We start from the raw sequence: 13,644 nt of genomic DNA on the forward strand, positions 1-13,644 counted from the left end.
CAGAATTTCTCCAAGATTGCTGCGCCTTTATACGAGTATGCTACCAAACGTAAGGTTGAATTCACCCAAGTGCACGACAAAGCTTTCAATCAGTTAAAGGCTGATTTAGTGAAGTCAGATGCATTGGTAAAGGTCAATTACGAGTTAAAACCAGTTAGGTTTCAATTGGAGGTAGATGCTTCACATCACGCTATCGGTGCTGTACTTAAACAGGTACACGAAGACAAGGTGGTTGGTGTCATTGAGATGGTTTCCAGAACCTTAACGGTAGCTGAAAAGAATTATCCCATTAGGCAAAAAGAATTGTTGCTGATTGTGTTTGCTGTAAAGAAATTTAGGCATTACATATTGGGATACGAAACTGTGGTATATACCGATCATCAGAGTTTAGAATCATTGTTTGCATCAAATACCCGTCCTGAATCGGAAAGGATCATTCGATGGTTAGAGTCATTACAGGAAGTCCAACTCAAAGTTCGTTACAGAAATGGCGATGCTAATGTGCTCGCGGATGTCTTATCAAGGTTGGTAGATGCTGGAAGGGTAGAGGTTCACGATTTGGATACTACGGTTGCTGAAGTCACGAATACAGAGGAAACGGTCACTCAAATATTGCTGAAAGAGAATGTCATTGATCAAATCAAGAAGTCGTATACCACCGATGCATATTTGACTACAATATTGAATTTACTTACCGATACTGATCGTACCAGAAACCCAATTCCACCAGAACTCAACAGTGCAATTAAGAAATATTCGTTAACAGATGGGGTCCTTTATTATGCTACTCAGAGTGGACAAAAGCCTGTTGTTGGAAAGTCAGTTGCTAGGATGGTATTGGAGAAGGTTCATTCATTTGGGCATTTCGGTATCACGAAGTGTTACTTTGCCATTCAGCCGTATTTGTTTGTTCCAAAGTTGCTTGAAGTGGTTACGGATTATATTAATTCGTGTGATCATTGTCAAAGAGCGAAGGCGATTCATGGTTCGGTGGGTGGATTGATGTTGCCCAGTGACGTCCCGAAGGATGTATTCAGTACGATCCATCTTGATTTTGTTACAGGAATTCCGACAACACCTGAAGGTTATGACTGTATTTTGGTCGTGGTATGTGCGCTAACTAAGTATTGTGTTTGTATTCCAACGAGGAAAAGCACAAAGGTGGTTCAGACTGCGAAGTTGCTAATTGACGAAGTCTTTTCGGTATTTGGTGTGCCCCACACGATTAAGTCAGACAAAGATATTCAGTTTATGAATAGTATCATGAAGTATGTCTTTGAATTTTATCAAATTGACTTTAGAACTACGAGTACCAACAATCCATCTACAAATGGTCAAGTCGAAGCCTTGAATAAAGTGGTGGTTCAAACGATCAAGAGTTTTTGTCACAAGGAACATGCGTTATGGTCACATTATTTGAAGGTTGTACAGTTTGCTATCAACACCAATTATGCTCCAGCTATTCGTATGACACCTTATCAGGCCGTGTTTGGTCGGCTTCCTAGAGATCGGACTGGTATTTTGGATATCAACATGAAGCATAGTAGCTTGTCCGCTGAACAGTTGGTGAGAAGAGCTGAGGCTATACATACACAGATCAAGGATACCATGTCTTTGAGTCAGGATGCCATGTCCCATAAAGCGAACCGGGGGAGGAATCCTGGCCGCTTTGAAGTTGGGGACTTAATCTTACTTCATCGAGAGGCATACTGGCGTCCAGGAAAATACAAGAAGTTGACAGATGTCTATCACGGTCCATTCAGGTTGGTTAAGAAGATTAACGACAATGCATTTGAAGTTGACTTGCCTAGGATGAACAAGAAAGATCGGGTTATCAATATTAAGTATTTCCGGAAGTACATTGAACAACGTCAGGTATTCAAGGAGCCACCAATTAATTTAGTTGAAGCTGAAGCTAGGGTTGAAGATTTAAGCGCAATTCTTGGTTATGATGCTGAAAAGTTTGAGTTTGATGTCACATGGGTTGGATGTAGACCAGGACATGGTTCTACCATTCCCATCGAGTGGTTTTATCGAAAGGTGCCAAAGGTATTAAGGGATACCTTGATTGCTAATGCTATTGACTTTCTCGGGGATCGGTTTAAGGATGCTGATGATGACCTGGAAGAGGAGGTTTGATTTAACAAGGGGGTGATGTTATATATCGTGCCCAAGGGCTCGATTAGCCAAGAGATTTAACCAACTGCAAGTTGATGCTAGTTCTTACATTCAAGTTCCAAGAGTTAAAGAGTGGAGAACCAACTCAAGTTATATCGATTACATGAGCTACAAGAATAGGGGTAATTGGACTAGGAGTGGGGTAAACGAATGGGAATAGCTTGGCTTGTATTGCATAAGATCGCATGGCTTGAATCGTATGAGATTCGAGGAGCGGGGTAAGCGAACGAGGCGGAATAGCTTGGCATGAAGATATGGAATATGAGGAGTCGTTTAGATATGTTGTCTTTTATATGTCTTATATAGCATATAGTTCTTGAGGACAAGTTCTGGTATAAATAGAGGACTTGTTCTTCAAGAAGTTTGCTTTTTAGTTGTTTATGAATTAACTTGTTTACCAATCAACAAAAACACATTTTTATAGTAACACTAATACTATAGATCAAGCACCTCAATTTATACGTACCTCGAACCTTGTTGCAAGTTTCAAGGTTCATCGCACTTAAGTAGAAAGATATTATAAACTAGGTGAATAATATTTACAAAGTTTTACCTTGTGTGCTGTCAGAGCTTGAAACTCTGCAACGAGATTCTACGTATTTTTGGCTGAGGTTCTTGCCTAACAAACCTATGTTATACGTTTAGATTTACATTACTTTGTTACTATTGAAGTGAGTGTTGATTCTAAAAGCAAGTTTAATTTACTAATTAAGAAGCTATAGACTCACTTTTGCTGAATATATGACATCTCTTAATGGCAACACATTTAAGAGCACCTTCTCATATCTCATGTATTCTTACCAAGCTATTCGATTCTCTGATTATTATTTTTTTTTTATTTTAACCCCGCTCCTTTGCATCTCATACGATTCAAGCCAAGCTGCAATCTTATGCAATTCAAAGCCAAGCTATTCTCTATTCGTTTACCCCGCTCCTTGTCCAATTACCCCTATTCTTGTAGCTCCTATAATTCTATTCTATACAACTTGGAAGTTGGTTCCAATTGCTTGTCTAATCATTTGAGCCACAAGTGAGATATACAACAGTGAATATTTTATATCGGACATAAGATTTCATATAAGAATATAGTTTGTAAAAATAGCCCAGGTTCCTTTGGGATGGAAAATTATAAGAAAGGTTGTTTTGTTGAAACTTCGTCTAAATTACCGTCGTCTAATTCAGCACATTACTTATATTGTGTATTGACGGTGCTCGGATATAATATAATTGCTACGTTGTATATACTTATGACTGTTATATCTTAGTTTATAGAATAAGATGACAAAGTTCGAATATAAAAAGGAGGGACTTTACTCATCTAGAATTAGATTTATAATTTATTTAGAAATTAACTTGTTTTGAGAGTCAGACACCGACACATTGTAGTGGTTTATCCCACGGAGTAGTTCCATTTAACGTGGGAGTTCGTTATATGCGAATACTACAATTTGGCAACATATACATGGATCCTTGTTACAAGTTCCAAGGATCCAAAACCTGTTATAGAGAGATACCACAGAAAAGGAAGATATTATAAAACAGTGAGCATGCACATTAGCATCGCCATCCCGGTACCGAACCTTAAGTTGAACTTCCTGTAAGGAAACCAACCACCGAATGATTCTTTCCGACTCGGGACGAGTATTCGAAGCAAACAAGGATTCCAAACTTTGATGATCTGTATAAACCACCGTTTCATAGCCCAATATGTAATGCCGAAATTTCTTTACAGCAAACACAATCAGCAACAATTCCTTCTGTCTAATAGGATAATTCCTTTCTGCAACCGTCAAGGTTCCTGAAGCCATCTCAATAACTCCAATTACCTTCCGTCCATGTATCTGTTTGAGCACCGCCCCTAGAGCATGATGTGAAGCATCTACGTCCATATGGAACCTAACTGGATATAATCCATAGTTGACCTTTACCAACAAGTCTAATCTAACTAGATCAGCCTTTAACTGATTGAAAGCTTTGTCGTGCACTTGGGTGAATTCAACCTTACGTTTGGTAGCATACTCGTATAAAGGCGCAGCAATCTTGGAGAAATTCTGGATGTAGTGTCGAAAGTAGTTGAAAAAGCCTAACGCGCTTCGCATATCCTTTCGATTATCAGGAGTTTTAATGGCCTTAATAACTTCCAACTGGACCTCTGGAATTCGAGTTCCTTTCTGACCAACCTCGTGACCTAAAAACGTCACCCTCGATACACCTAACTCACACTTGGACCCCTTAAAGAAGAACTTGTTTTTTCTAAAAGCTTCAAACAACAACAGCAATGACTTCCTATGTTCCTGAATGGTATTAGAGTAAACAATAATATCGTCAATACAATTAACGCAACCGGGGATTTCCTGTATCAACTGTGAAACAGTTTCCTGCAAGATAGCCGGAGCGTTAGTAAATCCAAACGGCAACACATTATAAGCGAACTTCTTGCCAAATGCTGTAAAAGCTGTCACATGACTAGTTTCATCATCCAATCGAATCTGATGAAAACTCTGCGTCATTTCAACGTGGAGTAGTACCGATATCCTGATACTTCCTTTATCAACTGCTCGAACATCGGCATTCCAAACTGCTTCTGAACCACCGTCATATTAAGCAACCGATAATCCACACACATACGGTATGAACCATCTTTCTTGCGGACAAACAACACCGGAGAATTAAAATCTGATTCTCCCACACCTAGCTGTCTAATCAAACCAGCATCAAGCATCTTTCTCACCTGAGACTTCAATTCTTCAAATTCGGGTTTAGCTAGTGGGTATTGTTTTCCACTTGGGGCTGTAACGTATGGAATCACGTTAATCCTATGATCCCATTTCCCCCTGGAGACAGGCGTTTCCTTCAATTCCTGTAGGAAAACGTCCTTGTACTCTTTGATAAAATCCGGAAACCTATTCTCAGCATCCATCGGCATCTTATCAACCTTCTCCTCCGTTTTCAGTGTGAAGAAACCAACTTCCGCAGCATTGCCAACTGCCTCAACGAATTCATCGCTGTCAACTAACCCAATTGGGTTCTCTTTACTGACTCCAGCAAAGGATCTCTTCTTGAACGAGATCAAGTCCTCATGTTCACCAACGAAGTCTAGTCCCAATACCATATCTTTGGTAAACCCTGGGACAACCATAAACCAACGGCTAAAATGTATACCGTTTATACTAAATTCAAGCAACACTCTTTTTGTTACCTGCCTACTTGCACCGAATGCAACAATCACGTCACATAAACAAGCATCCTGAGGGAGACTATCGATCTTCCCTTCTATAAATTTGGACAGCACCAAATCTTCGCCCGAACCGGAATCAAGCAATGCCATGCATTCTTTACCTTTAACAGCAGTCAGCATCATCACAACCGGAACATAGAACTTACTGTTCTCAACTGGGGAGGGGGGTGGCAAATTGACCTTGGCTGGATCAAACCCCTGGCTCACTGTGAGCTCAAAGAGCTCAAGCTCTTTCGACCCTTCCAGGCCACTTTCCGAATCTTGAAGTATGATCGATTCAGTTCTCTGTGTGATTTCATCTAATTCAATTGAATTATCTTCAATCACCGAGTGTTGTACATTGGGTACACTCACTTCTTTAGCATCGTTACGCTCTACCAACTCTTCTTTCACCTCGAGCATCTCCTCCGGACGCTGTACCGAAACTTCATCCATTGACACCTTGACCTTCCTGGTTCCCGACATCCTGCTGTTTCGTTTAACGTCCCCCAGCTTCAGAGACTTAACTAGTTTTTTGAACTAGCTCTAGTTTTGTCGGCTTTCTTCCCTCCCATTGGACATTGCCTAGCAAAGTGTCCTGTCTTACGACACTTGAAGCAACCCCCCCATTGGCCATCAATACCTTCTTCTCTTGAGGTCTGAGCTTTTTGAAGGAGACCGCATCTAATTTTATAGCATCAACATTGGCTGATGCTTTAAACTCATTCCAACGATTGGACTGGGTTCTAAGATCGTCAGTCCATCCGGCTTCAACACCTGTGGCTTGCATAAAAACATCATTAATGATGTCATCAATGGTCACAGCGTCATTGCGCAAGCCAGCCAACATCAAAGAACTAATAACTGGCTTTTAGCCCCATCACGAGAACTCTTTTGAACGATCTTTCCGCTTTGAGACCTGGAGGCAAAAGTGTCTTGAGATGAGTGAAATCTTCCACATACTTTGCGACCGTACTGGTCTGCTTGAGTCTCTCCAACTGCATCTCAACCTTGTCTCCGTACGACGGATCCAAGGAAGAATTGCGAGGTCTAGCCAGGAAATCTGGCCAACTAAGTTGCCAAATATCGGGTTGACTTAAGACCCATCTTTCTAAGACCGACCCAGCCTTCTAAGACCGACCCAGCCATGAACCGTCTAGCATGATCCACCTTGTTGTCCCTATACTCGGGATATCTTTGGGACCGAGTTTCGACCTGTCTAATGAAAGTCTGCAACTTCTCAGGGTCACGTGGATTTTTCCAATACCTCAGGATTGGCTTCATAACCTAAAGCAGCACTAAATTTAATCACCTCCATAGCTTCAACCATTTTAGCAAACATAGCACCTTAGTTGTTCACAATGGCCTCGATAGCCCCAACTAGGAGATAGGGGTTTTGGGTTTCCACATTTTGTGGGTTTTCGTTTCTTGGAGGCATTCTAAAAGGATATTTTATTATAGTTTCAGCGCGACGCTACCAGATGTTTTATAATAAGATCCTTTTCTTATTTCTCTAACCTTGTAAGTTGCAACAAGGTTCGGAGTCTTCTCGATGAAATTCTGTGTATAACAAACTAATGTTATACGGTTCTGTTCTATAGTACGTTTTACCTATAGATATGACTCTGAAATTAAAAGCAGGTTAATTTATATATAATAATAATATACAAACTAAATTTTTGATCAATAGGTTCTTTTGTAGACAGATTTTTCATCATATACCATATACCATGTACCATTTACTAAGATGTATAAAAATATTATCCTGGTCAGTAGTATCGTTGTGTTCGACGGTGATGCGTGGCATCTGTGGTATGTTGTGGATGTTGTGCGTTGTTTGAGGTTTGCGTTGTTTGAGGTTGTGCGTTGTTTGAGGTTGTGCGTTGTTTGAGGTTGTGCGTTGTTTGAGGTTGTGCGTTGTTTGAGGTTGTGTTACGTATTGGTCTTCTGTGTCGGACTCTTTAACATTAGGGCCTGTAAATGCCGCAGGGTCTCCCATGGGTACTGGTGACCCAGGGATAGCATTATACAAGTGTTCGCCGACAATGCCTCTCACAATAGAGGTTAAGGGAGTCTCCCGTGGGCACCTTCGTCCCAGGAATGGCATTGGAAGATGATGAGTCTTCTATGCCTCTTGCTAGAGATTCGTATGGTGGTTTCAAGATGACCTGTTCTCATGAGACTCAGTATAAATGAGTTTTCAGTTTGTTGAAGAGCTTGATGACGGTAATTTCTAGGTCTCTTCGCTATACATTGCCCATGTTTAGTAGATTCTTACTTTAGGTTAGTATCAGATGGATTCTAAAGCACGCGCCAAATTCAAATCATCCTCAAGTACAGCAACGAGTCTTTGACACGCCCAGTACTTCAACACCATACACCTCTGCTTCGATATAGCTACACTCTCCCTTGAATCTCATCACAACGCTGTTATGCTGCTGGTGAGATTCTTTCGTTGCATGGAGAAGTGAATAAGGTTTAGGTATTCATATTAAAGATGAACAACGCATGATATTAAAAAGGGTAAGGAATGTCTTTATTGCTGAAATGTTTACTTTCAAGCATTCATTCCTACTTCACTCAATCATTACGTTCTCTAGGATGTGCGCACGTGGTATAATCTCTTCTCCTTAGCTATTCTCCTTAGCTCAAACTCAACTCTTCCACTACTGTCTCCCTTGACACTTGTCTTGGCAGTGATTAGCTAGAAGCAAGAGTCGCCCTTGTACTGGTAGTGGAGTGTGACAGACTGAAAGTGGCGAGTGTTAATGGCTATCTGATAAGCATGATCTTCGGACGGAAAGCATTGTCGAGAATGTAAAAACCTATCCGCATCTCGATCATTTGGGCATCTCATGGCGTATCTCCCTTGATTAAAATGACGATTAAAATAGTGGCGTGTTTCGTTATCAGACGAACGAAAGGGTCAAACTATTTTTTGCGCTGACTTTAATCACTAAGAAAAGAGTGCAAATTGAGATGTGGTAGTTTGTATTCGGTGGTGATTGTGTTGATTGAGCAGTTACGGTTATTTCAATTTAATGGAAGATGCTCTCAATCACTGAGAAGCGTTTGCTTAACTCCCGCCTAATATACAGCACTATCAACACTATCAACACTATCGACACTGTTGGCACAATTGGCACATCTTGCAGTGGTGGTGAATTGGCCTTTCTTTACCTCCTCTTTTAATAATTTGTAGCTAATTTTAATTTCATCTTCTTTAATGGTAATAGTCCTTGTGAAGCAGTTTGAGAATTGACTCGTTGTGTTGATGGACATAATTAATTTTGATGCTGATCCCCCGAAACCTTCGATTAATGTGCGTATTTCCTTCATTTTACAGTATGTGAAGTCTAACGCGAGTAGTTCTGCCGCTGCTGCGCTCCTCGTTATCTGGGTTTGTCTTTTGGTTGCCCAATATACCAAGTTTACATTTAGGAATATACAGCAGTCATTAACTGATAACCGGTTATCATCTGAGCCGAAGAATGCATCGCTAAACCCTTCAAAAGTCATTCCCTTGGCATTTGGTATGCTAATTTCTTTGAATCTTAAACATGAGAACAGGTCATCTCAAAACCACCCTACAAACCTCTAGCGAGAGGTATGGAAGACTCATTATCTTCACATGCTATTCTCGGGACGAATTACGGAAGAATCCCTTAATCTCTATTGTGAGAGGCATTGTCGGCGAGCAACCTAGCAATGCTATCCCCGGGTCACCGGTACCCTTGAAAGACCCCACGGCGTTTACAGGCCGTAATGTTTCAAAGTCTGACACAGATGACCAATACGTAGCACAACACCACTATTTTGTCGCATAGCACAGTCACGAGTGACAAGTGTACGACTGCTGAGCATCAACTTGAGCTAGTAGCTCACCGATACCAGCGGTTTGAGTTCGTGACTTGATAGGCTATATTCCAATTAAGTGTAATTGTCAATTTTTGCACCTAAAAAGGTCTCAATGCTCATAAGTTAAGAGAGTGAATTGTCTCATACAAAGTCACTAGTAAGGAGAATCGTGAGAGTATACACTCCACACGTTCACCTAGTGATTTGTGTTCAATGTAGTTGACCGTATAAAATCTATATTTTATCGATGTTTCTATATAATAGTGATAAGTTTACTTTACCACCTCTCTTTCCTAATTATATTAACTCTTCTCGTCTGAAGTTTCAAGTTTCCCATGTCGTGCAATATTTTCCAAATATTCACTTAATGGAAACTAGGGCACAGAGCGTACAGTGTGTATCGCACTGTGACACTGAGTGCGAAATAGAAAAATGGTTCAATTACAAATAGCAGAGTGCATACAAAAACAGAAAGGTGTGTTAATATTAAAAAAAAAGTGCAAAGATTAATAGCAGGAACAGCAACACCATCAGCAACACCATCAGCAACACCATCAGCAACACCATCAGCAACACAACCAGTGACACAACCAGTGACACAACCAGTGACACAACCAGTGACACAACCAGTGACACAACCAGTGACACAACCAGTGACACAACCAGTGACACAACCAGTGACACAACCAGTGACACAACCAGTAACTCAACTAGTGACACAACCAGTAACACAACCAGTGACACAACCAGTAACTCAACTAGTGACACAACCAGTAACTCAACCAGTAACTCAACTAGTAACTCAACCAGTGACACAACCAGTGACACAACCAGTAACTCAACTAATAACACAACCAGTAACTCAACTAGTGACACAACCAGTAACTCAACCAGTAACTCAACTAGTAACTCAACCAGTAACTCAACCAGTAACACAACCAGGAATAACACCAGAAACATTTTTGACAAGTTTAGATGGCATAGTTTGAGTTTGGTCGACGTCGGATAGCACACACTATAATAAATATGTTGGATATAATAAATATGATAAATATGATAAATATTAGTGGTGCTATTCCAACACGAGCAAACAATGATTTTGATGCAACATTAACAGACCCCGGAAGCAGATTCCACAAGCTTTTCTTCTGCACCATCTGAAACAACCTGCACGGTGACTTACACAACCCAACCTGTGATTATATGATCCCGCTGTGCCTTGTTGATACCCCTAGTGCATATGCATCCTCCACATTTTTCGTCCCCCGTACAAGATCATACGACAAAGGCGCCATTTTGTCGCAGGATCTGCCAAGTTCAGAATAAATGTGTGAGTCAGCAGCTACACTAGTGCAATGTTGTGGTAGGCTATGGGAAACGGTAGCAGAGGTCAGTGGGCTCCCCTGCTTTGGGATCATGGTTGGGTTTGTGATATAGTCATCCGTGAAGCAGCAACAGAGGTAACATCAGAAATAGCATCAGTGACAGTATCGGTGGTAGCTTTAGACAGAGAAGGGAATTTCTAAGGACCATATCAAGCAACTCTGGGCGGGACGAGATCACCTTATTGAAGGCTTCTTCTGTGACCTGCAGTATGGGGACCCTCTTATAAAGTGTAATGAAGTCGCCCTCAGAATGGCTCTTAGTTCCCAGTTTAGTGCTATTCGTGTAATGGATGTCTGCAAAGTTAACTGCAGCTCAGATCTATTGGCACAATTCACCGCAGTATGAATCGACGGGAGTCTTAAACTTGTCAAAGTGGAAGAAATTGATGTTTTTCTGGTTAATATTGTTTTTATTTTTAGTTTGTGTTGTGTTTTTCGTGTTTTGTGTTTCTTTTGTGATATCGATATCACACTAGTTCAAATGGTTGAGGTAGCGACGGTTGTTGTTGTTGTTGTAGTTGTTGTTGTTGTTGTTGTTGTTGTTGTTGTTGTAGTTGTAGTTGTTGTAGTTGTTGTTGTAGTTGTTGTTGTAATAGTTGTTGTTGTTGTTGTTGTTGTTGTAATAGTTGTTGTTGTTGTAATAGTAGTTGTTGTTGTAATAGTTGTTGTTGTTGTTGTTGTTGTTGTAATAGTTGTTGTTGTTGTTGTAGTTGTTGTTGTAGTTGTTGTTGTAGCTGTTGTTGTTGTTGTAGCTGTTGTTGTTGTTGTTGTAGTTCTTTTAGCAGCAGTTGTTGTTGTTGTTGTTGTTGTTGTTGTTGTTGTTCTTTTAGCAGCAGTTGTTGTTGTTGTTGTTGTTGTTGATCATCACTTTCAGCCAAAACAACTTTTTCTATTAACTCCTTCTTTTCTGCCCGTTTCTTTAGCCATGCAAACGGTTTGAACAGAGTCGTTTTGCTCTTCTTGAACCATGAAAACGGTTTAAACAGAGTCTTTCTGCTCTTCTTGAGCCGTGCAAACAATTTGAACAGTGGTATCCTACTCTTTTTAGGTTCCTTTAATTGATTCATACAGGAATCGTTTTCCTCTGGAATCCTAATATCCACAGAAACAAAATCGCAGTCCTCTGAGTTTTGGTTATTCCAATTGGTTCTTTCAACTGAGCTCACAGCATCTGACAAGGGGGCTGATACCAGTAAGACAGATGTATACGGTATATCCGCGTTTCCATCTATGGTTTCAATAGCAACATGAAATGGAAATGCGCTTGGAACGTCATAGGGCGAGCTAGACTCTAATTCTGGTATAAAAGATGTATACGGTACATCCGTGTTTCCATCTGTGGTTTCAATAGCAACATGATATGGAGCCTCTCTCGGAATGATTTCATCATCATACACCGAGCTAGACTCAAATTCTGATAAGGCAGATGTACATGGTACATCCGCGTTTCCATCTGTGGTTTTAATAGCAACATGATATGGAGCCTCTCTCGGAATGATTTCATCATCATACACCGAGCTAGACTCAAATTCTGATAAGGCAGATGTACATGGTACATCCGCGTTTCCATCTGTGGTTTTAATAGCAACATGATATGGAGCCTCTCTCGGAATGATTTCATCATCATACACCGAGCTAGACTCAAATTCTGATAAGGCAGATGTACATGGTACATCCGCGTTTCCATCTGTGGTTTTAATAGCAACATGATATGGAGCCTCTCTCGGAATGATTTCATCATCATACACCGAGCTAGACTCAAATTCTGATAAGGCAGATGTACATGGTACATCCGCGTTTCCATCTGTGGTTTTAATAGCAACATGATATGGAGCCTCTCTCGGAATGATTTCATCATCATACACCGAGCTAGACTCAAATTCTGATAAGGCAGATGTACATGGTACATCCGCGTTTCCATCTGTGGTTTTAATAGCAACATGATATGGAGCCTCTCTCGGAATGATTTCATCATCATACACCGAGCTAGACTCAAATTCTGATAAGGCAGATGTACATGGTACATCCGCGTTTCCATCTGTGGTTTTAATAGCAACATGATATGGAGCCTCTCTCGGAATGATTTCATCATCATACACCGAGCTAGACTCAAATTCTGATAAGGCAGATGTACATGGTACATCCGCGTTTCCATCTGTGGTTTCATTAGCAACATGAAATTGAAGTTGGCTTGGACTGTCATAGGGCGAGGTGAAGCTGTTATTGGATGCCTCCTCTACTTGGGAAGCACTCCTCAGGATTGTTACTGTGTCAGATTCCGTAATTATATCCTCCCTCCTTGTCTGGCGACTCTCGGAGGAAAAATCAATTCCAATATTTACTGGACCTCTAAGTTTATCATAGATCAAACTTGACTCTGCATTTTGCAAAACAACTGATTCTGACGCAACTGATACTTCTGTGCCATCCAGCATATCCATAAAATCATCGGGAAAAACACGTGGATCCTCCGCAATGCGTACAAAGATCGACTTTGGTGGAGAGAAATGCGGAGGGCTGTTCTTTGGTGGTTGCTTTGCATTCTCAGCTTCTAAAGCGCGCCTTCTAATTAATGGTATTCCGGTTGATGGCTCTGTGTAATCCAGCTTATTCTGAAAAATCTCGCCATAAGTTTCAGTTCCAGCTTTTCTTAGATACCTGGAGTCCCTATAGACTGAGCTGGGTTCTAAGATTGGTGAGCCTGATGACTCCCCTGGAAGTAAAAACCGAACCTTGGGTTTGGCGGGTTCGGAATCCTTTGCAAAGACATTTTGAAAACATTTATTAAAAAAGGGCATTGTTAATTTTTAAATTGTAGTCTTCCTCGATTATTGATGATAAAATCTGGTTAAGGTTATCGAGTAAGGCTTGGTTGTATGTTTAATTCTGGTAAAAGAAAGAAGAAAAAGGAAAAGAAGAAGAAGAAAAGGGTAAAAGAAGGTTTGAGGTCACAAGAGTTTTGTTTGTGGATATTTATACTTCACCAGGTAGCCCTCCAGTCACGCC

At 40.7% G+C, this 13,644-nt stretch overlaps 4 protein-coding genes across 4 annotated transcripts; 2 read left to right on the forward strand and 2 right to left on the reverse strand. All coding sequences in view use genetic code 12, as the record gives it.

Annotated features, from left to right (window-relative positions):
• Positions 1-5,918: 5,918 nt before the first annotated feature.
• PVL30_002527 (uncharacterized protein) lies at positions 5,919-7,502 on the reverse strand (the record flags this gene model as incomplete). The annotated part of the gene is given in 4 exon segments (XM_061119373.1): positions 5,919-6,263; positions 6,280-6,525; positions 6,663-6,742; positions 7,118-7,502. The coding sequence occupies 4 exon segments, from the start codon at positions 7,500-7,502 to the stop codon at positions 5,919-5,921; spliced, it is 1,056 nt and encodes a 351-aa protein (XP_060975356.1).
• Positions 7,503-8,273: 771 nt separating this feature from the next.
• On the forward strand, positions 8,274-9,222 carry PVL30_002528 (uncharacterized protein; the record flags this gene model as incomplete). Its single annotated transcript, XM_061119374.1, has 3 exons — positions 8,274-8,300; positions 8,742-8,965; positions 9,012-9,222. 3 exons carry the CDS (start codon positions 8,274-8,276, stop codon positions 9,220-9,222), a joined length of 462 nt encoding a protein of 153 aa, XP_060975357.1.
• Positions 9,223-9,588: 366 nt separating this feature from the next.
• Positions 9,589-10,242, forward strand: PVL30_002529 (uncharacterized protein; the record flags this gene model as incomplete). The annotated part of the gene is made up of 3 exons (XM_061119375.1): positions 9,589-9,593; positions 9,639-9,646; positions 9,767-10,242. The coding sequence occupies 3 exons, from the start codon at positions 9,589-9,591 to the stop codon at positions 10,240-10,242; spliced, it is 489 nt and encodes a 162-aa protein (XP_060975358.1).
• A 210-nt stretch (positions 10,243-10,452) lies between these two features.
• Positions 10,453-13,436, reverse strand: PVL30_002530 (uncharacterized protein; the record flags this gene model as incomplete). The annotated part of the gene is made up of 2 exons (XM_061119376.1): positions 10,453-10,595; positions 11,507-13,436. 2 exons carry the CDS (start codon positions 13,434-13,436, stop codon positions 10,453-10,455), a joined length of 2,073 nt encoding a protein of 690 aa, XP_060975359.1.
• Between the last annotated feature and the right edge of the window lie 208 nt (positions 13,437-13,644).

This window comes from Lodderomyces elongisporus, chromosome 3 (assembly GCF_030384665.1).
Source record: "Lodderomyces elongisporus chromosome 3, complete sequence".
NCBI lineage: Eukaryota > Fungi > Ascomycota > Pichiomycetes > Serinales > Debaryomycetaceae > Lodderomyces > Lodderomyces elongisporus.